A 26,124-nucleotide genomic window follows, 5' to 3' on the forward strand; every position below is an offset into this window, starting at 1 on the left:
AGATGTCCATGTCTCATAACCAAAGATTCTTATTCAGGAAGCCTAGAATGTGGTCCTAGCATTTGTATTTTTTAAAAACTCAACAGCAGGCTTTTTTTTAAAATTTTATTTATTTATCTGAACGAGTGAGCAAGCAAGACAGAGAGCACACAAGCAGGGGCAGAGGGAGAGGGAGAAGCAGACTCCCCTGCTGAGCAGAGAGCCAGATGTGGGACTCAATCCAAGGATCCCAGGATCATGATCTGAGCCAAAGGCAGATGCGTAATAGAAAAAACTCTACAGCAGACTTTGATGCACACAAAAGTTAGAGCCACCAGTGACGTGGTTAAGAATAAAGCTCTAGAATGATACATATGTGGGTTCAAATACAAGCTCTAACATTTACCAAATAGGTGATCCCAGGGAGATTAGTTAAGTTCTCTGTTTTCATATTTTATCTGTAAAAAAGAGGATACTACCACCAAACCTCACTGATTTGTTTCACATGATTAAATAAAATAATGTAAGTGCCTGACATACAGTAAACTATGAACAGTTGTTTTTTTTTTATTTTTGTCACTGTTATACTGAGCTTGGTATATACAAATATCATCAACCCCACCTTCTTGTAGGGAAGAATTTGCAAACTTTACCATAAGCTACTTCCTCAACACATTAGCACAAATTCCTGAAATGAGGACCAAAAATGAGGTAACTGGTCACTTTGAAGCTACAATAAAGGACATTGATATATACACCTTTAATCCCTATTCTAAGGATATATATATATCACAGTGATAAAGTATTTTTAAGCAATGAAGAAAATGTTATACAAGTTTCTACTTATTTCAACATCTGCATATTTTATATTTTTTATAGAAAGCACAACTAAAAAATAAACTGTTTTATGCCTCCATTTAAAAATTTTTTATACTTGAATACTTATAAACTTTTATTTCTGTTTCTCATTTACACTTCACTTTACAAAATTGAATTCTGTAATAGAAAAATGAGAACCCATTCTCAGGAATATAATCTCCATTCCAATGCATCCATGTTCTCAACAACTGTTCCCTCTAAAGCCTCCGTGAAATATCACATCTGCTCCTACCACTCTCTTGAAATTGTATTCTTCCAGGTTAACAATAAACTAATAATAATCAAATTTCCCATTTCTTCTCAATTCTCATTCTTCTTGACTTCTTATAACATTTTTCTCCTTTAATTTTCACAAAACTGCCCTTTTCTATCTAAATTATACCATTCCTTCAATATCCAACTCCAATCACAAATGAATTCATCTTGATTAATCTTAATTCCTTTACGAGAAACATGCACTAAAAACATCTTCCATAACAAGACACTAAGGATGCAGAAAGTAAGTCTCACATCACTTAATATCTATAACTTTATTTAAACTCTTAGACCACTTTAACTACCACTGAACCATGAGCTATTTGAAAGTAAAAATCTTATATTTCCTTTGTATTTCCTAGCAGAGTATCAGTACATAGTAAATATACTGTGGTTACTGAGTGAATATATAAATTCTCAAGATACTACCATAGAAACTTGCTCAGATTTAATTAAGATACTCTATTAAAAATATATTTGTGTGTTAAGAGTTAATCTTAAAGATGTAGGACTACTAAAGATATCAAGAAATTGATTACTTCACTATATTTTGTATTACTCTTGCCTTAATTTGGAGTAAACTATAATACATATTTTCAAACACTTGCTTGTTTATGTAATTCTCTAGCTATGTACTATAATATACAAAACTTCTCCTTAATAAAACCCTATTGGTTAATCGTTAAATCAGTGTTACATATGACAAGCCACAGTATAAAGAAATATAATTTAGGTCTAGGCAGAAACAACATAATTTTGGATTCTTACAGGTATATGTTAAATAAGTTATAAAGCTGCATTCTCTGCTTTTTAATCATGTTCTGGGTATCTTCACTTATTTGTAAATGGTGACTTTATATTTATTTTAAAACACTGTATTTTAAATAATTTCTAAAATATAAATAAATCCATAGATTCCTATGCTTCCCAATATAATAGAAATGATATTTTGAGCACAGAAAGAAATGTTCTTGAATGTCAATATTCAAAAGTACTGTTCTATTCATTTAGTCAATGAGCAAAGCAAAAATTTAATTTTCAAGGTAGGGAGAATCATTACCTTTAGAAAGAAATGATTAGCTCCTTATTTTCCATCCCAACGAAGGCAAGAGAAACTGAGACATATATATATTGCTTGATTTAAATCTTATATTGCCCCAATCATATTACAAATATTATTGTGACATTTTATGGAACTTATTTATAAATGTGGTATTGCCTTTATTCTTTATCAAAATGTTTCTTAAAATACTCAGTACCCAAGAGAAATAGACACAGTTTAAAATTATAATACATATTAGACATATCACAAACTACATCATGTCCTCTTCACTCCCCCCTTCAACAAATAACAACCCTACTCAACAGAATTGAGAGAGCCTGCAAGGTAAGCATTAGTCTCACTACTAAAATACTAAGATCATAATGAGTGTACATCTTATTTAACTCAATAATGTACCATATTTAAAACAGAAAGAATATCACACCTTATTATTTCCATAGGCCATATCCATTGCTTCTAGGGATAAGGAGCAAAGTGCATTTATTAAATGGTGCAATGATACGTCATCAAGATACCTATAATGAAAATGAAGAAATAAAACATTCTGATCTAAAATATACACTAATAATATTTCTATCAATTTTAAAAACTGATTCTTACTGTGAGCTTTCAAACAATCTTGAAAGTATATTGGATATCACTGGTAAATCTGTCATCACTGCTGTTGTCAGAACCTAAGAGAAGAATACAATTAAATGTAACATAAGAACATTTCAGGAGGCACAAATTGAGTAAACTAACTAGAGCTTACTGTACTGGGTCCTTCTACAGCTCTCCCAGGTTTCAAGGCACCACCACTACTAGGCTTCAATCCCAGAATCCATACAAGATGCTGTAAAATTAAAGGAAAAAAATAAATTTATAAAATTATAAAAATTCTAATAACTAAAATTAAAATCAGAAATAGGTTTCCAATAACTAAATTTAAGTTAGTAATTACTATTCATATACAATGCTTCTTATACCAAGCATAGGAGGTAGAACTTAAGCCATTAAGAGAAGCGTTCCATCACTTTGTACAATACAAGCCACCTCTTTCTTCCTTTCTAACTTTTCCTTCTTCCAACTTACTGCCTATTCTTTAGGACTGCCCAAAGAACCAACAGGCATTGCTTCATTTAATTGCTAGCACTTAGCTATAAAAACAACACTGACCTCTGACCCAGAGCCTACAACATACCTGTAGAGTTGCCAAGACAAGTTGCCATGATGTTCCAAGCACAGCTCCATGGCAGTGTGCCAAGTTAAGTAAAGTCCTCATACACTGGATATTTTTGGAAGTGAGCTATATATATATTTTTAAAAAGATATACTTGTAAGAACTGTTATACATTCTTGTAAAGCAGCATTATCATATTCAAATATTTTTTGAAATAAAAAAACAAAAATATTAAGAAAATGGTTTTGGATGGTTTTGTACACAACAAAATAATTTGCTTAAAAGTTGTGTTATCATATATATATATTAGAACGTCTCACATAAGAGATTCCAGATGGGGAAGGTTAAGTAAAGAGTTTTAACAAATAATATAAAAGCTTACAGATTTTACTTTACTTGAAAACAAAAGCATTGAAAGAGGTATAGCTAAACCGGTATCATGTCATACCAGTAGGTTTACATTATGATTTTGAAAATCAACCTGTAAACAAATATTAAAACTGCATAAAGGACAGTTTGACATTGACCTGGAGTCACACTGGCTGAATTCATGTCATGGAACTACCATAACCTTAGTCAAATTAACCTCTCTACCCATCATTTCATTTCTTTAGAATGTAAACAGCTGAGGGCATTAAATCAGATAAGATAAAATTCAATAAATCTTAGCTGCCATCATCATCATCATTATTATCATCATCATGGAGAATATATTTCTTTTAATTTGGTCCTTACTACTCATAATTCACTGGAAAATAATGTTTTAAGAATACCATAAGAAGAAATGGCATTTCATGGTTTGCACCTTCCTTTTTTTCTGATTCCTCCGAATTAGCATTTTGTAGAAATCAAATGTCCCAGAGTTGTTCTATATTAAAAGGAAACCATGTAAACTATTTTTATCCTAATTACATTATTTCAGAATATACCTGTAAGATATACATTATAGCCATGATCGCTGGTTGGAGCTAATCTTCTGTGATAGTTACTATTAAAAAGATGACTGAAATAAATTATTTTCAGGGGGAAAAAAAAAGTTGTGTTATCATAACTGCTTATGATAATGTCAACTGCTAATGTCTTCTAAAGGTACCAATCGTCCAGGTAAAAAAGAGTAAATAACTATAGTGATAAAATTTGGCAAACATAAAAACAAAGGTACAAAAGGTGTGCTAAATAGTTGGTAACAAAAATAAGAAAAGTACTTTACCATTACTGTCCCTTGAGGCTGGACTGCCAGAGGTTGACCCACTGCCACAACTTGCTGGTGAGATTCACTTGATGGACTTATCATCATAACACTTTGGCCCTGAATGGAATATGCTAGAACACAAAGGAAAGCTTAAATAATTAAGATTTACTTCTCACACTGCATTCAAAGTAATGTTAATTCTTTTTAAAAAATATTTTATTTATTTGACAGAGAGAGACACAGTGAGAGAGGGAACACAAACAAGGGGAGTGGGAGAGGGAGACGCAGGCTTCCCGCAGAGCAGGGAGCCCAATGCGGGGCCCGATCCCAGAACCCTGGGATCATGACCTGAACCGAAGGCAGATGCTTAACAACTGAGCCACCCAGGGGCCCCAGTAATGTTATATTTTATTTTATTTTATTTTTTTAATTCATTTGAGAGAGAGAGTGCACACAAGCGGGGGTGGGGGGAAACAGGGAGAGGGGGAGGGAGAAGCAGACTCCCCACTGAGCAGGGAGCCCAATGCAGGGCTCGATCCCAGGACCTGAGCTGAAGGCAGGCGTTAACCGTCTGAGCCACCCAGGCGCCCCAGTAATGTTGTATTTTAAAACATTAATTTGATTAAACTAAGTTCAACTATGATACTTATGTAGTTACCTATTATCTATATGCAAACATTTTTAAAACTCAGGAGGTATAAAAACCAAGATAAGTTAAATAAATTTTAAGTAATTTTCTATATAACTTTTTAAAAATTATAAAACTTTGGCAGACTTCTTCACAAGCAAAACAGAATTAGGACACATTAAGTATTTTAACATTCATTCTCAATAAACTTTTCTAGTTAAAGTTAGAGGCCAATTTTCACGTTCTCAGTTTGAAAACTAAGTATCATATTGAAACAAATTTATATTACATGTAACAAACGAGTGTTTTCAAAGTATTCAACGAGAAAAAAAATTGAAATGTTAATCTAAGTGGTTGCAAGCATTATTGTTCTACTAGTTCTGTTAAAAAATAAATAAAAACGACCATTTCAACAGTATGATAGTTTACAAAAAACTTCCAGATTTTCTTCTATCTTCACAATTATTGTTTAAAATTGGTATTATTTTCCCCGCACCCCCATTGTTTTAAAAAGAGAGAAATAATTGAAGCTCCAGGTCATTAACTTCTCAATGAGGTCACAGTCAGTGAGTGAAAACAGCAGAGGCTTGAACTCAGAATTTCTATAATCTTTTCTCTACACCATGTCATTCCACTAGATGAAAAAAACTGTGAATAAACTAAAGTCTTACATTTGTTGGAAAGTGTGGCTGCAGTGGTGGTATTCAGTACAGTAAGAGCATAATGGGGAGGCAGGGAACCTTTGCATATTGCAGTTATAAAGGCATCTCTTGAAGTTACAAGGCCCAGTCTTCCACAAAGAGCAGCCATAGTCAATTCAGCTTTTAAAATATTCTCAGTGGCAGCTTCATCTGTGCTGAAAAGAGAAAGTATTTTATTTAACATGATCAATTTATGTTTAATTATACTGCAAACATGACATGGAATTAGGTATTCAGTGAAGTTGTAAGAAAATCTATACAAAAATATTATCAAAATCAGTATACTTAGAAGGAATTTTAACTAATCAACATAATACCTGAAAATCTGAACTGGGTAAAAGCAATATATAATACATATATTCATTATTGAAGAAAATGGTCACACACTCAAAAGAACCTAAAATATCAAGCATTTTTTTAAAGATTTTTATTTATTTATTTGAGAGAGAGAGAGAGAGAGAATTTATTTATTTGAGAGATAGAGAAGCAGACTCCCTGCTGAGCAGGAAGCCCAATGCGGAGCTTGATCCCAGGACCTAGAGATCATGACCTGAGCCACCCAGGTGCCCCAAAATATCAAGCATTTTAAAATCAGTAAATCCTGTCATTATGGAAAATAAATCAAAGGAATTGATAATTATCATCACTGTAAAAGTAGTAGAAAGGCTTGAAGTGAAAAAGGTATTCTGTAATTTTAGGATTATATTTTCCATTAAAACATCATGACAACTATTCTGGTAGGGAGCAGGGCAAGAATAGGATGAAGGAGAGGGAGGTGGCAAAAAAAAGAATAATGTTCAACACATATTAAGAAATAATTTTAGGACCAATTTAAGTAACTACTTTAATGTTTGTTTCTTATTAACTGCCACATGCAATAAAAAAATTATAAAGACTTAATACCTGGCATCAAGGAGGAGTGAGAGAGCAGCAAGTAAACCACACCAGCAGGCATTCACCATTTCTTCCCAAACAGCTCTACTAACTTAAAGGACAAAAACATACAATACTTCATGATCATTATAGATAGCATAGTATTTGACAACACATCATTCTAAAACCTCCCTAAACTCTGGTTTCTCTTCAGATCGCATAAATCTTTCGCCTTCTAAAACCTCCCTAGTCATTTGATAATACATTACATATTCTATCAACTCAATTATTAAATACTAAAGCTCTAATAGTTAAAATACATTTGAAAAAATGAAAACTTAAAAACCACACCAGTTTCAGAATTCAGGTACGTCTTTAAACTAAGTTGTTTTAAAATATCAATGGTAGGATCGTTCAGGTGTGTGTGTGTGTGTGTGTGTGTGTAATACCGGTTCCTATTCCCTTCCCCTTCGTGTATGTGTGTGTGTGTGTGTGTGTGTGTGTGTGTAATACCAGTTCCTATTCCCTTCCCCTTCATTGAGCCAAACTTGGCAGTGTAACAAGTTGTTCAGCCAGGAGATTGATTTCTATACACTGGGAATTGAGCAAATGAGTAAATCCACTGAATAAACTGGGACCAAGTTTCTCACTTTCGGAGAAGGTAGTTGAAAACATGCAAAGTTAAAAATAAGCCTTGTGGTATTAAACCAGAACTGGAGAAATCTCATTTAGACATTTTTAGACAAACATTTTTAAAATGTAAAGAGGTGTGTGTGTGAGTGTGTGTGTGTGTGTATTTCCTTTTCAAATAGTAAGAAGCACACAAGTGCCCATGTGTTAGTTTCTAAATACTAAACTAAAAGGAGTGAGGGCTCCTTAGAAAAATAACTGATTCCTGGGCTTGGCAAGAAAGATCCAAGAAGAGCTTGGAACATTGTGTTGCGTCAGATAGTGAGATAGTGCTCAGAAAATGATAAAAGGACACAGTGGCCAGTTTGAAAGGGGTCCCACTGGCCATATCAGGAACAATCTGAGAGTTAAACCAAATAACGATAATCATATTGTAACCTTTCAAATAAAATAGAAATCCAAGAATCCATACTAATATAAATTGAGAAATTAAAAAAAATAAATGGGAGAGAAGGGAAAGCTCTCTTTTATAGAAGGGATCTCAAAGTATTTCTCCACAAAAAGGTTCATAATTAATCTTACACTGAAGAAACCAGCCAGACACTGTATCAACCAAATGACAAAAGTTAACATTACCAATAATGAGACATACTGATAATTGTATGCTCCTATGTTGATAGACTATGTTTAACACAGCAATATTTTTATGGTAGCCCTAGCAAAAATGAGTAAATTGAATCTAATTATAAGGAAACAAAAGACAAACCTAAACTGACTAGCCTATACTCTTCAAAAATGTCAAGGTCATATAAGACAAGAAAAAACTAAGGAAGTGTTCTAGATTAAAGGATAGTATAGCAACATGGAACTAAATTCAACATGTGATCCAACATAAAAGACATTATTGGGTCAACTGGCAAAATTTGAATGAGGTCTGGGATAAGATAATACTGGGTTGATGCTAAATTTATGATGGGATTGTACTGTAGTTATGTTAGGAAACTGTCCGTATTTTTCAGAAAACACTAAAGTATTAAGGGGTAGTGGAGCATTATGTTTGCAACTTATTCTCAAATAGTTCAGGAGAAAAGTATAGTGACATATATAAATAGAATGATAACACAAATAGGATAGTGTTACCAACTGGGAAGTCAGGGTGAAGGATATATGGGAACTTGAGTATTTCTGCAAATTTTCTGTAAATTTCAAATTATTTCAAAATAAAAATTAAAAATACAGACATCAATATACCTATTTCCTTATCCATTTGGTCTGATGTTGACTGTAATTCTTGCTGTTCTGATGACTGTGTTGGTGAAGAAGCTGCTTCAGTGGTAGTCTGACATTCTGTTTCAACCTCTCCTAACTCTCCTTCAATCATACTAGTGATTCCACGTACTAGGTCAAGCAAACAATGGAATGCCACAGACATAGCATAACCTTCTGGTATAGTTGGGGGCTCAACTTTGTCCAACATCTCTAGGCTGAAATTAAGAAAAAAACACTAATTAAAAGCCACGATAATGAAAATATATAAAAGTATTTGTAGTTCAGAGAAATGAAGAGCAACAGAATAGGAAAAGTCAATGGACATTACTGAGTTTGTTTCATTTGGAGAAGGGATCCTTTCTCAGTATTCTAAGAAACTGATTAGAAAAATTAAGGCCTGACCACTGCCATAACTAATTATTTTAACAATTTACTTTTTGCCTCTCCCCCTAAATGTGCCAGTATTTTAATTGTTGGTATTAGAGAAATAAAGACTACATATAAAATAGAGTAAGACTAAATAGATTATAAAACTTCTCAAACTCTGACTTGGGTGCTTTCAAAATAAGGTACTATAAAATCAAATCAATCCTATAAACAAGAAGATATTTTCACACTGAGAAAGTATTACTGTGAGATATCTAGCTTAGCTATCACCTCAGACACAACCTGCCAACAGGGTAAGAATAATACTCAGAGCATTAATATGTCAAAGTTCAATTTTAGAGCAGTTTCTACCCCATAGTTAGAACAAAGCTTTCAAAAAGAAAGATAACAAATCTTTTGTCTTAAATCATGGCAAATAAGGAATTATGTTTTGAAATTCCTTAAAACTGAAATCCATCAAGATAATTCAATGGAAAAAAAAAAAACTGGTGGTACTGGAAAAACTGCATATTCACATATAAATGAATGATGGTGGATCTTTACCTTGTACCATATACAAAAATTAATTCAAAATTAACCAATGACCTAAATATAAGAGCTAAAACTAAAAACTCTTAGAAGAACACACAGGCAAAAATCTTCATGAACTCACATTAGGTAATGATTTGTTAGGATACCAAAAGCACAAGCAACAAAGGAAAAAATAGATAAAACTGAATTAGTCAATATTAAAAACTACTGTGCTTCAAAGGCCACTATTAAGAAAATAAAAGACAACCCACAGAATAGAAAACTTTTGCAAATCATGTATCTGATAAGGGACTAAAGATCCAGAATATATAAGAACACTTACAACTAAATAATAAAAAGACAACCCAATTAAAAAGGAGCAAAGGATCTGAAAAGACATTTCTCCCGAGATGATATATAAATGGCCAATAAGCACATGAATGAGATACTCAATGCCATCAGTATTTACAGAAATGCAAACTGAAATACGGTAAGATAACATTTAATGTCCACTAGGATGGCTATAATCAAAAGACTATAACAATAATCAAAAGACAGTAAAAGTACTGTTGAGGATGTGGAGAAATTTGAACCCCCAAACACTGTTGGTAGGAATATAAAATGGTACAGTCAGTTGGGAAAATAGTTTGGCAGTTCTTCAAAAAGTTAAACATAGAATAATACATGACTCAGCAATTCTACTCCTAGGTATATACCCATGAGAAATGAAAACATATGTCTAAGCAAAAAGTTGTACACAAATGCTCATAGCAGCATTATCTCTAAAAGCCAAAAAGTGGAAGCAATCCAAATACCCATCAACTGATGGAGAAACAAAATACAGTACATCCATAAATTAGAGTATTATTCAGCCATAAAAAGAAATGAAGTACTGATACATCCTACAACACAGATGAACCTTCAAAACATGCTGAAAGAAGCCTGAAAAAGAGTATTTATTGTATGATTACATTTATATGAAATATCCATAATAAGCAAATTAGTAGAAATGCAAAATAGGTTAGTGATTGCTAGGGGAATGGGAAAGGGAGACTGGGGAATGACTGATAATGAGTATGGGTTTTTTTCTGGGATGATGAAAAAGTCCTGGAATTAAAGGTGATTATTGTTAGACAGCTTTTGAATACAGTAAAACCATAAAATGTATACTGTGAAAGACTGAATTTTATGGTATGTGGATTACATCTCAAAAACAAAATTGAAATCACTAAAGATTACAGTAAGTTAATAAAAGAGATTTCCAACCTCAAATTCTAAAAGTTGCTGAATCATAATCAAGACTGGAGGTAGGTAATTTGTAAAGAAATGCAAAACTCAGAATAAACAATAACAACACCTATAAATAGCTACCATTTGTTGTGTAATAACTCTTGGCCTGGGACTCTAGGGATTTTTTGATGTATATTATCTTGTTTAACTCCTCACAAACCCCTAAAAGATACAGATGATGAAACTAAGGACTAAGGTGACACAGTTATCCAGCAACAGTTCTTAACCCAAGTCTGACTCTAAAGCCTATAAATTTAACCCCTAGTATGTGCCAGCTCCGAGGATTTTAAAATTTAGGTAATCAATAAAGATATAGTTATATTACTGATCAAAAGAGATCTAAGCTCAAACAAGGAGGTAAAGTTTATGGGTTTAATCGTTGCCAAGCCAGTGAGCCTTTCAGAGCCACACATTAAGTCTATGAGTGCTAAGCATTTTTTCAGGCAAATCTCTATTCTCAAAGAACAAATGATCTACTGAGCAAATGCATCTAAAACAAAGAAAGCAGGGCGCCTGGGTGGCTCAGTTGGTTAAGCGACTGCCTTCGGCTCAGGTCATGATCCTGGAGTCCCGGAATCGAGTCCCGCATCGGGCTCCCTGCTCGGCAGGGAGTCTGCTTCTCCCTCTCCCACTCCCCGTTTGTGTTCCCTCTCTCGCTGTGTCTTTCTCTGTCAAATAAATAAATAAAATCTTTAAAAATAAAATAAAATAAAAAAATAAAACAAAGAAAGTAATCCTAAATATTCCAAACTCTAATCCCCAAATTCTATGGTAAAGACCTTAAGTGCTAGAATAGGTAAGAGAAAAAGGTGATTTATGCTTATTTTTATTTATACCACAACCTAAAACAAAGCCCACACTTTCTTCCCTCAATATCTCAGTGGTATTTTATTAGAACTAGTACATAAATACCAGTTTTAGATAAACGTAACCCATTTATTTAAGTATTTTTAAATTTAAGGTAAAGTTGCAAAACTGTCGCAAGCCCAACTTTGAAAGGAGCCATAGTGTAATCAATCAGAAAGAATATGTCAACAATACTTAGGTCAAAACTACTTCTGTCTTACATTACTTAAGTTTTCAAATGATTATATACTTAAAAAGTCAATAAAAGAACAGAATACACAATCAAGATTTACATGTATGCCTTCAAAGAAAACACTGAAAATAACTTTATACTGAATCTCACAGCAAATGAATGAATAAAAGATGCCAATTCAACAGGGAGGCTTCAATGGAAACCTACTAATCCATGTGCAAAAGAAAACCCAATATTTTCTGGCTATTTTTGATTTCAGAGGTGAGTAATCTCAGCGTTTATAGCACTAAAAAAACCCCACTATTTATATGTTCCTTTAGAGATTTAGTCCTAAGTTTGCCTTCAAGTGAAATAATGTGCTGTACTCAAAATCACAGTATTTAGTAGCAGAACTAGTTAAAATCCAACTCGCTTAATTTGTAAGGACTAAACTATCAATAAACAATTGGTTTCAGACTTCCATTAATAAAAAAGTAATTCATATAACTTTGCCAAGTATTTACTCTCTTGTCATTCGTTTTAATTTTTCTTCTTCAAGCACACATCTTCACTCTCTCACTTTAATTATGTTATTTTGCTCAAACTTGTTTCCTCAGAGATCATTTCTGTCACTCTCTATCCCCTTAATTTGTTTTTTCTTCAAAGAATTAACCACTACCCAAGGTGATATTATATGTTTATTTGAACCTTTACTATCTCACTCACTAAAATGTAAGCTAAATGAGGGCAACTAGTTTCATGTTGGGGATTTTTCAATTTATAAAATGAGGTGGGGAAATGCATGAGATTATTGTCTCCTTCAGTGCTAGAAATCTGATTTCTTTTAAATTTGATAGTCTAATGTACTAGAGCACTAGCCTTTGTAGCAAACAAAAGCTTATATGAAACTATGTAACTTCAATATCTTTTAAATGACTAAGAATAACAACGAATTTTAGTTAAATATTTCAGTCCTCTATGATTCTATACTTTCATAATTATAGGCAAAATAAAGCTGAACAGCAAAATACTATGATTATACTATGCAGACTGACATACCATATAAATTTATCATTTAAACTAGTCAGAGTGGGGGCTGGGCACATGGGTGCAGGGGAGTGGGAGACATAGGCCTCCAGTTATGGAATGAGTAGGTGATGGGAATAAAGGGCACAGCATAAGGAATATAGTCAATGGTATTGTAACAGTAATGTAAGAGGACAGATGGCAGCTATACTTGTGGTGAACACAACATAATGTATAAACTTGTCAAATCATTATTGTATACTATTGTATACATAAGTATACGATATGTATACTTATAAATGTGTGTCAACTATATCCAAATTTAAACAAACAAACAACTAGTCAGACACGCTGCTTCACACTTTGAGTTCTGATTACTTGTCATTGGAATACTGTTTCAATTATACATGCCAAGCATTCAAAATGTATTAGTTGACTGCTTAACAGTAACTACAGTAGTGTTAAATCTCTGTAGGATTGATTGCTTTATCTCTATAGCACTGTAGTTCACTCCGACTTAAGAAAAATCAACAATACACTGCCAAATATGTATTTGTTAAACTGAAATGACTAATGACAATAAAAATAACACATATGGAATCCATTAAACACTTTAAGTTAATTAAACTAAAAGTACTGTGTGTTAAACTCTAAAAACGTAATTAGCTATACAGTTAAAATAACTTTTTTCACCTATAGAATCCTGAAAGGTAGATATATCACTACTCTCATTTTATAGGTAAAGAAACTGAGATTTTAAAAAAAGTTAACTAATTTGCTGCTGGTGACTCAGTTAGTATTAGAAGACCTAAGTCCAAAGTCATATACTTAAATCGAAAAGCCATATAAAACAGCTAAATAGGTCCTCAGGTAAAGAAATCACATTTTGTTTCACTACTGTTAACACTAACACATCAGTAAATAGTACAAAAGAAAACAACAAAATCCAATCCTACGTAAAATTCTCAACACGTGACAAGAGAAAATTAGTTCTAAACTGCATTAGAATTACTAGGTTTAAAATTCAAAATATAATGCAGAAACATTTTAGGATAAAATAATCCCAATGGCATCATTCATTACAAAATAAAGCTACTACTACTTACTAGGTGGCTTTTGCACTGCCTTGTACTGTTATAGTTAGAATAGGTATCCAAGTTCCTCTATATTCAAATGCTGGTAGCAAGGTAACACCTCCACCAATCCCCAACATTCCTGAGTTAGCTGGTGCTGAGACAGGGCCACCTGAGTTATTGTTTCCTATTAGATAAGGGGAAGAAAGCAAAGATACCAATTTACTAGTTAATTACAAATCCATAATACACAAACATCTGTTCAAATTAAAAAAATTTGTTCTAGGGGCGCCTGGGTGGCTCAGTCGTTAAGCGTCTGCCTTCGGCTCAGGTCATGATCCCGGGGTCCTGGGATCGAGTCCCGCATCGGCTCCCTGCTCGGCAGGGAGCCTGCTTCTCCCTCTCTCCCTGCTTGTGTTCCCTCTCTCACTGTGTCTCTGTCAAATAAATAAATAAAATATTTAAAAAAAAATTTGTTCTATAAGAATGGATACTGCACAAATAAACGAAGTTTATCAATCCTGTTTTGGCTATTAGAGACTCTATTTCCCCAGAACACCACTTCCTTTTTTATAAAAAAGGTACTAATAAGTAAAACTACTGACAAAAACTTTATAATACACCTTTTGTTAGACCATTTTTTATCAGAAGTGAAAATTAAGAATTAAGAAATCATTAATCAGACAGTAAAAAGTAGAAGATAAATATAAAAAAGGCAAAGAGAAACAAGAAGCCATATGTTGATTTCCAAACAAGCTTAAATCAAGTTTACCTATTTTGTTAAAAGAGAGACTAATAGACCTCCTAAGGTGGTGAACCAGATTCTTTTGAGAGGCACAAAACAAAGATCCTTTTTTTTTTTTTTTAAGATTTTATTTATTTATTTGAGAGAAAGACAGAGAGAGCACAAGCAAGGGGAGGGGCAAAGGGAGAGGGAGAAGCAGGCTCTCTGGGATCATGACCTGAGCCAAAGGCAGACACTTAACTGACTGAGCCACCCAGGTGCCCCCAAATGAAGATCCTTCTAAAATGAATATAAGCATCTAAACTCTTATTCTTATGTGATTAGAGAAGCTGAAAGTATACCAGAGAAGGAAATATATTCTGGAAAGAACTAAACATAGCTGCCTCAATGAGACTGAATATTCTTTAAGTGTAAGTCTTTACTACCAATACATTTAGGTAATCCAAATTTCTCCAGTCACAAAATTTCTATAAAATATCCTCTCAGAATAGTGAATACAGTAAATCATGGCAGAATATTAAAAAACAAAATATGAATTAGCCTTTACCAGCTTGGTTTGTTGTAGCAGGATTTCCGGTAGGAGGGACAAGAAACAACGACTGTATAAAAGATCCCAGGGCATTCACAATGTCACGAAAAACCTTGGTAGAATGCTGTTTCATATCATAGGACTGACAAAATGACCTGTAAAATAATTTTAAATGTTTCTGAGAAAAACAGCAATTAATACTGATATATCAGTCTATACTTAAAACTTCATCACACCTGAGTGATTTTACTAAGTTAGTACAAAGGTTCAGACTGAGGTCAATGTTATAAAAAAAATCATCTTGGCTATATTAACCAATAAATTTGGATTGATGGCAATTACTACCCATATTTTTTGCCCACCTCTCAGTTGCTTACCACGCTCACACCACTACTGCTCCATATACATAATATATACAATTTTGTTTAGAAATCACTAATACTTGGGAATAAATATTTAAACTCTTCCTACTAGCAAACATTAACCTATCTATTTAACAAAATATTACTGTGGTTTTACCTTAAGAGCTGAGGCTGCACACAGAGTCTGTGTATTGATTCTACTGCAACAGCTCGTAACCATTGTGGTTTATCTGCATCCAGAAATTTCACCAGAAGTGACAGAAATATCTCACATTCAGTTACCTAAAAAAAAAATTTTTTAATAGTATTTCTTTAAATCTAAGATCAGAATTTATAAATTACATTCTTTGTTCTTAGTGTTATGGACAAACCAATAAAATCTTCCAATTTTAAATCAATTAAAATTCATTTAATGGGGAGTAGAGAAAAAAAAGGGAAAAGCAGTTATATGGGGAAAGCTAACAGTAAAAATAATCAGTCTCTCTCTACGTCCCTGCAAACACACACTAGAGATCTGCTAACATGGTTAATCTATTACCCTTATTCTTTAGAAAGCACTATGCACCATCACACCATCTTCATTCCTGGCGGGTAGCATGTATCATGTAAACAGCTGATAGGATGTATGTTCTTCTCTTCAATAATACCACAAGTTTTTCCATATGTTCTTTTGCTGCTTAAACAAAGAGGCAATAAGCCTAAGCACGTTTAATATATATTTTCTAGTAGGAAAACAAAAAGGAATCTGTAGCACTTGACAGGTATAAATACATAAAGTACTTAGAATAAGGCCTGGTACATAGTTTTGCTTTATTAAGTATTAGCTATCATTACCATTATAAATGGTACCATCTTCTCTGCACGCTCTTTGTAAATAAAAATGTTTGAAGCACATTCTCAACATTATGTATTAAATGTCTAATAAATGAGGGGCGCCTGGGTGGCTCAGTTGTTAAGCATCTGCCTTTGGCTCTGGTCATGATCCCAGGATCGAGCCCCATATCGGGCTCCCTGCTCAGCGGGAAGCCTGCTTCCCCTCTCCCACTCCTTCTGCTTGTGTTCCCTCTCTGTCTCTCTGTCTCTCTGTCTCTGTCAAATAAATAAAATCTTAAAAAAATGAAAATAAAAAAAATAAATGTCTAATAAATGAATAAACGACCAAAAAAAATTAAGTTTTTCAAAGGTTAATGGATTACGTCTGTTGTACACTAACTTAGGACAGAGCAGGAGCTCTGGGAGCTAAGAACCTGACACTGTGATCACTAAGCCAAACTGAACCCTCCTTTTAGCTGGGGGTACCCTGAAATGAGCGGGCATCACTTCGGGCAAGAAATTTCAGGAATAGTGGCCCTCAGGATGTTCACCCAAAGCCTTAGCAGCTGGTATTCTCTAATGCCTTTCAGTACTGTTAACTGAATGCTTAAAATTAGGACATAATCATGAGGATAAAGCAGGCAGGATAATTGAAAACTTTATCCGTGGACTGCTATGATTGGGGAAGTCATAAAACAGAGGTTTAGCACTGTCCTAATCATGAGACAGTTGAAAAGCACTAGATCAGAAATCAGATAGGCTCAGCTTCTTTATCCACCAAATGAGTGGATGACAAGCTACATAACCTTCTTATAAATAAAGGATAAAAATATCTACATCTTTTTGAGAAATCAAATGAGAAAACTGTAAGAATAAAAACATCCCCTAGGGGCGCCTGGGTGGCTCAGTTGGTTAAACGGCTGCCTTCGGCTCAGGTCATGATCCCAGGGCCCTGCGATCAAGCCCCGCATAGAGCCTGCATCGGGCTCCCTGCTCAGTGGGGAGCCTGCTTCTCCTTCTCCTGCTCCCCCTGTTCGCTCTCTCTCTAATAAAAAAAAAAAAAGTCTTTAAAAACATCCCCTAAACATGATAAAATGCCATGCAAATGCAGAGCACATTTTTTCTAAACAAATGATCCTTTTATTTTTTTTTTTTAAAGATTTTTTTTTTTTTGAGAGAGAGAGAGAGATTGAGAGACAGAGAGCACGAGAGGGAAGAGGGTCAGAGGGAGAAGCAGACCCCCCGCTGAGCAGGGAGCCCGATGTGGGACTCGATCCCAGGACTACAAGATCATGACCTGAGCCGAAGGCAGTCGCTTAACCAACTGAGCCACCCAGGCACCCCACAAATGATCCTTTTAGTAACGTACTGAAAAAGAATCATGCTGGTGACTCACTATGCAAATTGTATCTACTACAGAGTTTTAACATTAGTGGGTCCTCCAAATGTACACTACCTACTTTAGAGTGAAAGTGAAATATAAATGTGGTAGAACTGAAGGCTTATCAGCTAGGTTTTGAGGCCAGAAAACAAAGGCTCTCAGAAACATCATTATATCACAGCCAAAGGAAACACTGTTATAAAACTTGCCTTGAAGAGTATATCATTTTCTCTCTTGTGGGAGGCAGACTACAGCACATATTAAACAATAAATTTATACTGTAGCCACTAAAACCTCGCGATTTGGGTAAAGGAGAGCCTCTCTCCTGAGGTCTGGAACTCTGTTCTCCCTTTCTCCCTCCTTGCCAAGTGTGAAAGTCTGATCACAGAACTCGTGTTGAGGTCACTGCATTGTTCTCAAAGGCATCAATGGAGGGCGCCTGCTGTGAATCTGTTAAGCCTTTTCCCCAAGAAGTTGAACTCATAGGGAAACAGGTATTAAGATTGGTATCTATGGCCTAAGTCCAATTCCTTGTGGCATGAAGATACTTCATGAACTCCACTGTAAGCATGAAAAGTGATGAATGTCTCTGAATTCATAGTCTTTTGGTAATGCATAGTAGTCAAGAGACAACTGATGCTTAAGATTAATCAAAGTCATCCTGGTAGAAATTCTAATCACAGTATCACATGGATTTCTGATAGATTATGTACATAAGATAACTGTTGGCTTAGGACACAAGAAAGCCTGATAGAATATTTAAATGCAGGAGTCTATTTCTCAAGGCCTGGTAAGAGGTAACAACCTTATAGTTAATGGATTTGTTAGCACTAAGATCCTTTGTATGTCCTAAGACATGTATGTGAAGAAGTAGAACATTAGGTTGGATAAGTCAATTTAGCCCCATTCATTCCTTTTTAAAAGCAGCTAGTCAAAGGCAGAAGAGAGATACACTGGCCACTTATAATTAAGCTTCATAAATTCCTTAAACATATCTTCCTTAAAAAGATATCTGGGGGGGGCACCTGGGTGGCTCAGTCGTTAAGCGTCTGCCTTCGGCTCAGGTCATGATCCCAGGGTCCTGGGATCGAGCCTCGCATCGGGCTCCCTGCTCGGCAGGAAGCCTGCTTCTCCCTCTCCCACTCCCCCTGCCAAATTAATAAATAAAAAATCTTAAAAAAAAAAAAAAAGATATCTGGGAACAAAGCCTAATGATTCAGAGGACAGAGAAGCACCTAGCTCAGATGATAGAAAAGAGAAAGAATATAGTATACTAACTATATTATAACTCTTTCTGAATGACTGGGGCATTCCAGTTTCCTCTAGTCATTCTAGATATATTAACAGAACTAACCTTTGAATATTAGCTATCTACACCCCTGAGCTACCTGATAGAATGAGAATGGTGAATACTGGGGGAGAACAGATTCTCTAGTTCAATGATTCCCGAAAGTGGGGTCAAAGTGAGGTCACAATTATTTTTATAGTAATATATTACTTGCCATTTTCAGTGCATTGACATTTGTACTGAAGGTACAAAAGCATGGTGAGTAAAACAGCTTTATCAAGAATCAAGGCACTAACACCAGACTGCACTACTGTCATTGCATTCTTCACTACCACACACATTTTTTTTTAAAAAGGTCTATTTCACTAAAGAACCATAATGAAAAAAAATAGCATAAATAAAAAATATAATTAAATTACTGATTTTCTTAAGTCTGACCTATAAGTGCATGTCTTTTTAATTTTCTGTGTGACAAAATGAGAATACATATGAAGCACTTTTGCTATGTATCAAAGTACAATGGTTGTCTGGAGGAAAAGCACAGTTCGGAATTGATCTAGTCACTTCTATCCCCTATCGGACACCATTTTAACTAAAAGAGCAAATGGTAAACTACAACTATTTAGATTTGTGTATATTGCAGACACTTTGTCAAAAATGAACAAAGTAAGCTTGTCATTCTTTAAGGGAAACAAATGACAGTTTTTGTTGCCAAAGATTAGATTCAAGCTTTCAAACAAAAATCAGTATTATTGTATCTACCACTGTGACCTTGACAATTTCTTAATAACAGGAGATTTATCTGATACATAGTTAGTGATTAACACATCATTTTTAGTATTGTATAAAGTGTTAACATTTGGAATATCTGCACAACTAAAATACATGATATTATAAAACCATGTATGGATAAAAGATACAATCAGAGCACAAGATGAATCAACGAATTTTAATGTAACAGAGTATGAAAACGTCATTACTAAGGTTTCAGATCCTACACCATTAAACTGTCACTAGTCCAGTTTGGTGCAGTATCAAAGAAGAATATCCACTATTAAGATAATATTAATATCCATGAAGATAATTCTGCCTTTTTCAACTACGTAACTTTGAGAAGCCAGATTTTCTTCGTATGTTTCAACCAAAACAACCTATCACAACAAAATGAAAACAGAAGATATGAAAATCCAGCTAATCTTCTACTAAGCCAGACATTAAAGCAAAAAACATGAAATCTCTGGGGTGCCTGGGTGCCTCAGGCAGTTAAGCATCCAACTCTTGGTTTTGGCTCAGATCATAATTTCTGGGTTATGAGACCGAGCCCCGTGTCAAGCTCCACATCCATGCTCAGTATGGAGTCTACTTGAGATTCTATTTCTCCCTCTGCCCCTCCTCCAGCTTGCATGCTCTCGCTCTAATAAGTAGATAAATCTTCCTTAAAAACTAAATAAAAAGGGGCGCCTGGGTGGCTCAGTTGGTTAAGCGACTGCCTTTAGCTCAGGTCATGATCCTGGAGTCCCGGGATCGAGTCCCGCATCGGGCTCCCTGCTCGGCAGGGAGTCTGCTTCTCCCTCTGACCCTCCCCTGTCTCATGCTCTCTCTCTCTAGCTCATTCTCGCTCTCAAATAAATAAATAAAATCTTTAAAAAAAAAAAACTAAATAAAAAGATGAGGAAATCATTAAAAAATATATATATATATACATATGTGTATATATATATAAAATCTTTGTTTTCCCACTGGAAAAATACTAAGTTTTTATGTTAACATGAATGGGTTTAATATGATCTCAGACTTAATCTTTAATATAATAAATGATAGAAATAATCCACATAGACAAAAGCTCAATATTTCATTACAAGCATAAAAGGATCCAAAGACTACAAAGTATAAGAATTATTACTCCAGGGGGCGCCTGGGTGGCTCAGTTGGTTAAGCGACTGCCTTCGGCTCAGGTCATGATCCTGGAGTCCCTGGATCGAGTCCCGCATCGGGCTCCCTGCTCAGCAGGGAGCCTGCTTCTCCCTCTAACCCTCCCCCCTCTCATGTACTCTCTCCCTCTCATTCTCGCTCTCAAATAAATAAATAAATCTTTAAAAAAAAAAAAAAAAGAATTATTACTCCAGTATGTCTCCTAGGAGATGTATCATTAGCTATGTTTAAATAAAGAAAACACAAAGAAATGAGAGAGAAGCATTCCATAATTACATATCTTACCCCACAAGTACCATACCTTTAGTTTCTGCCTTTGGAGAAACTGCAGAATGTCTGCACTTTCCCATACTGCTAAGTTCCAATGTCACAAAGTATAACAATGAGGAACTAATATCTTTTTTCTTTTTTAAAGATTTTATTTATTTATTTGAGAGAGACAGTGAGCAAGAAAGAGAACACAAGCATGAGCAGAGGGAAAGGGAGAAGCAGGCTCCCCGGCGAGCAGGGAGCCCGATGTGGGGCTCGATCCCAGGACCCTGGGATCATGACCTGAGCCGAAGGCAGACACTTAACTGACTGAGCCACCCAGGTGCCCCTGAGAAACTAGTATCTTATATAGATCTGAAGAATTCATCTTTATAAACACGGTCCTAGAGCTGCCTTATTAGGAAGAGAAATTTTACCAGTTGGTCATCACCGCTATGAGTGAAGTACACAGAAGTAGGCATTTTTCTACCTTTAGGTAGTAACATTCAATCTTTCCTATAGCTGGCTATACTGTTATTTATCTCCCTCTTTTATCCCCCCAAGTCAAGGAGATTAAGGTCTAAATATGGAGAATGGTATAGGAACAGTACTGAAAATTTAGCACTAGCAGCCTTGGAGAGAAAAGAAATGAGAACTAAGAAAACAGAGTAGTAGTAAAAATGCACTGGAATTAAGAGCGAGGGTTTTGAGGTCTAAAAGAATTCATTAATATCCCAGCTCTGTGGCTTAGAAAGTATAATCTCAGGCAAATTACATAAATATCCTGAGTCTCATTTTTTCAGCTGTGGTAAAGTCTAAATGAATTAATATATGTAAAGCACTTTGTACAGTGTCCAAAATATATGCACTCAAAAACAGCAATTTCATCCAAAACTGAAATTACTGAAGAGTAAGGTATCTGTATCTCTGAAAAAGTCACCCGATGAACTGCTACATAAGAGAACTGGTGGACAGAAACCAAGTTCTTAGTCTGTTGGGATACCATAACAAAAGACCACTGACTGGGTGGCTTAAATAGTTTGGCACAGTTCTGGAGGCTAGAAGTCTGAGATCAGGGTACCAGCATCATTGGGGTTGCATGAGAGCTCTCCTCCTAGCTTGCAGGCAGCTGCCTTATCACCGTGTTCTCACATGGCAGAAAGAGAGAGCAAGCAAGCTCTCTAGTGTCTCTTCTTATAAGGTCACTAAGCCCATCATGATGGCCCTCACCTGCATTATCTCCCAAAGAGTCCATCTCCAAATACTATCATGTTAGGGGTTAGGGCTTCAAAATGTTAATTTTGAGGGGCACACCTCAGCACCAAGTTTTATAAAAATGAAAAAGAAGTTGGTAATTCTTGGTTTGGAAACAGAAAATGTAAACTCTGTATTTGTTATGAAGAAGGTGTAAGCATGCTGCATTACTGTGAGAACACAAGACTTGGTGCTCTATGACTGACTAGTGGATATGGAAAGGAAGAGGAGGAATGTCTTTTCTTCCTATACGTTTGTTTATCTTAATTTAATGTAGTTAATTTATCTGAGAAAGTCTTAATTTCTCCTTCATTGGCAGGTTTTTTTCTTTCAGTACTTTGAATATAGCAACCCATTTTCTTTCTGGCCTGCAAGGTTTCTCCTGAGCTATCTACTGACAGTCTTATGAGTGCTCCCTTACACATGACAAGGTGCCTTTCTTTTGCTACTTTAAGATTCTCTGTAAGTATTAACAGCTTAATTATAATGTGTCTTGGTATAGGTCCCTTCGGATTAATCCTAGTTATAATTCTCTGAGCTTCATGAATTTTTATGTCCCTTTCCTTCTTCAAAGTTGGGAAGTTTTTGGCCATTACTTCAAACAGGCTCTCTGCCCCTTTCTTTCCTCACTTGAGACTCCCATAATGTATAGTGAAGTAATAAGAAATATATATATTGGTCTCTGCTCCTGGTTTCTGACACAGAGCTCCTAAAATCCTCATAATTTCCTGAGTGATAGGAGCATCTGACACACAGCTCCTAAGTCTCTTGGAATTTCCTATGTGAATAGCATCTTCCATTCTAATGAGGCAACTCTTGATGGATTGCAGGACAGGGGCTGGATACCAGAAAAAACAATCATAATTAGAAGCTTGAGACTTTCGGCCCCACTCCTCATATTCTCTGGAGAAGGGAAAATGGTGGAAACTGAGTTAATAATCAATTATGCCTACATGATGAAAACACCATAAAAATCCTGAAAGTAGAGTTTAGGGGGCTTCCAGGTTGGTGAACACATATACATGCCAAGAGAGTTGCACACCCCAACTTCATGGGGACAGAAGCTCCTGCTCTTGGGACTTTTCTACACCTTGCTCTATGAATCTCTTCATCGGCCTATTCAACAGTATTCTTTAAAATATCTTTTATAGGGGCGCCTGGGTGGCTCAGTTGGTTAAGCGACTGCCTTCGGCTCAGGTCATGATCCTGGAGTCCCGGGATCGAGTCCCGCATCGGGCTCCCTGCTCAGCAGGGAGTCTGCTTCTCCCTCTGACCCTCCTCCCTCATTCTCTCTGTCTCAAATAAATAAATAAAATCTTTAAAAAAATAAATAAATAAAATATCTTTTATAATAAATAGGCAATAGTAAGCAAACTGTTTTCCTAGGTTCTCTAGTAAATTATCAAACCCAAAGAGGTAGTTGTGGGAACTTCCCATATATAGCCAAGTTAGAATTTGTGGGTAAGTGGGCAACCTACTACTTGCGATTGGCATCTGCAATAGGGGGGGAATCTTGTGGGACTGAGTCTGTGCTAACTCTCGTTAATGTCAGAATTGAACTGAAATGTAGAATATCTGGCTGTCAGAGTACTGATTGATGTGGGAAAAAGTCCATACATCTGATGTGTGAGGTGTTACGAGTGTGAGAATGTAACCCAGTGCGTTTTTACTAGACATGTGTATCTTGGTCTGCTGGATGGTATGCCGTAAGTCCTTACAGGCTCTTCATTCTTTTTCTTTTCTTTTTTTTTTGCTCCCCTGATCTGGTAATTGCAAATGACTTGTCTTCAAGTTTGCTGATTCTTTCTTCTAGTCTACTGATCTAGTCTACTGCTGACCCCTGCTACTGCATTTTTCAATTCAGTATTCTTCTGCTTTAGATTTTTGTTTTATCCTTTATAGTTTCTACCTCTTTATTGATATTCTCATTTTGTTCATACACCACTTTCTTTATTTCATTTAGTTTTCTGTATTCTCTTTTAGTTCACTCAGCGCCTTTATGATTATTCTGAATTTTTGTCAGGTAACTCACTGACCTCCATTTCTTTATGGTTAGTTTCTGGAGATTAATTTTGTTCCTTGAATTGGGCCATGTTTCCCTGTTTCTTTGTATGCCTTGTTATTTTTGTCGTTGTTGAAATTTGGGCATTTGAAAAAAGCCAACTCTTAGTCTTTATGGACTGGCTTTGTACAGGGAAAGATCTTCACCAATCAGCCTGGGATCCTCTCAAACCTCTTCTGTCAATGTGTTTGTTTCCTCTGGGCTTGTGTGTGTAACTTCCCAGCTGAAGACATTTACTTGTTTCTTTTCAGGAGCTCCCCCCTGGTGTATGTCAGCAATACTACCCTCTCTGGGCAGCAGCAAGCAGCAGGGCTTGCCTTTGTTCTGAGCAGGCCCAAGTGTGCTGCTGCCTTTCCTGTCAGTGCTCCAAGAATCAAGGGAGACAGAAACCAGTTGGGCATACCCCCAAAAAGTCAGAATGGTGGATGCACATTTCACCTTTCTGCCATGTGAAGGAGAAACGGTAGGTTGGGAGTTTGCTCCTGATCACACCATGCTGTGCTGTGTAAGGAGTGGGAGAAGGTATGCAGCTAAGTGCACTGAGATTTCCTACCTACTCTAATGAACCTCTCTGCTTCACCTTACACGTGCCTGGAGTGCTATAACCTCTCAACTGATAAGTTCTCACAGAGGTAATCTATGTACGGTTAACTTGGTGTCTCCGTAGGAGACAGAGAGGCTCAGCTTCATATTCCAACATTTTGCTGATGTCACTTTGGTTTACATTCTTAAAAAGTTTCTTTGTGGATTGAAACAGACTATAAATAAATATAATTCAGAAAATGTAACAGGTGACAGGTAAAAGTTCTCCATCTTTGGAGAAATTAAGCTACTTTTCATTTATTTTCATCAAGTGCCAGGAGACCTTTCAAAACTTTCAAAAGTTAATCAATGTAAAGACTCACAGAATTTCCCTCCATCTCAATTGTATATAATTAGACAAAAAAGTATTGTTTTTTTTCAATTAATAATAATTATTGGAAATTACATCAAATATCATACATGTTGGGAGTAACACTATAATTTTTAAAAGTTAATCCTTACAGAGAAAGATGGAGCTGTGAACTAAAGTAAATTCACAAACTATGTACCTAAATGTTCAATTATATGTTATTAATTTTAGTGGAACAAAAAAAGTCCAAGCCAATTATGAGTGTACCAAAAGACTCTTAAACCTTTGGCACCCAACTCTGATAACTTAACAGTGTCCCTAATAAATAGCAATTCGTTTGAAGTGATCTGATTTCCTATAAGTATTTCTACATTAAATAAACCTGTGGCCAGAAATAATTATAACTACAGTGCTTATAAAGATTTCTGAATATACTGTTCATAAATGGATTTGGAATATGAAAAGAAAATCTATGACATGTTTATCATAAATATAAAAAAAAAAGCCCTTTATTTTAAAAAGCTCTCCACAGAATTTAGTATAAAGTACTATCTATGGGGCACCTGGGTGGCTCAGGTCATGATCCCAGGGTCCTGGGATCAAGCCCCACATCGGGCTCCCTGCTCAGCGGGGAGCCTGCTTCTCCCTCTCTGCCTGCCTCTCTGCCTACTTGTGTTCTCTCGCT

At 35.4% G+C, this 26,124-nt stretch overlaps 1 protein-coding gene across 3 annotated transcripts in view; it reads right to left on the reverse strand.

The window, feature by feature from the left end:
- MON2 (MON2 homolog, regulator of endosome-to-Golgi trafficking) overlaps positions 1-26,124 on the reverse strand; it is a 105,556-nt gene that overhangs the window by 46,382 nt on the left and 33,050 nt on the right. For 2 of the 3 annotated variants that reach the window (XM_021678690.2, XM_044915377.1), the window contains exons 9-19: positions 15,726-15,850; positions 15,225-15,361; positions 13,966-14,119; positions 8,611-8,843; positions 6,760-6,841; positions 5,827-6,011; positions 4,546-4,658; positions 3,357-3,461; positions 2,928-3,008; positions 2,777-2,850; positions 2,601-2,691 (exon numbers count right to left, since the gene is read on the reverse strand). In XM_021678690.2, coding sequence (XP_021534365.1) covers positions 2,601-2,691; positions 2,777-2,850; positions 2,928-3,008; positions 3,357-3,461; positions 4,546-4,658; positions 5,827-6,011; positions 6,760-6,841; positions 8,611-8,843; positions 13,966-14,119; positions 15,225-15,361; positions 15,726-15,850 — 1,380 coding nt within the window. The remainder of the gene's footprint in view (positions 1-2,600; positions 2,692-2,776; positions 2,851-2,927; positions 3,009-3,356; positions 3,462-4,545; positions 4,659-5,826; positions 6,012-6,759; positions 6,842-8,610; positions 8,844-13,965; positions 14,120-15,224; positions 15,362-15,725; positions 15,851-26,124) is intronic. The other variant, XM_044915378.1, reaches the window with a different exon arrangement.

This window comes from Neomonachus schauinslandi, chromosome 5, assembly GCF_002201575.2.
Source record: "Neomonachus schauinslandi chromosome 5, ASM220157v2, whole genome shotgun sequence".
NCBI lineage: Eukaryota > Metazoa > Chordata > Mammalia > Carnivora > Phocidae > Neomonachus > Neomonachus schauinslandi.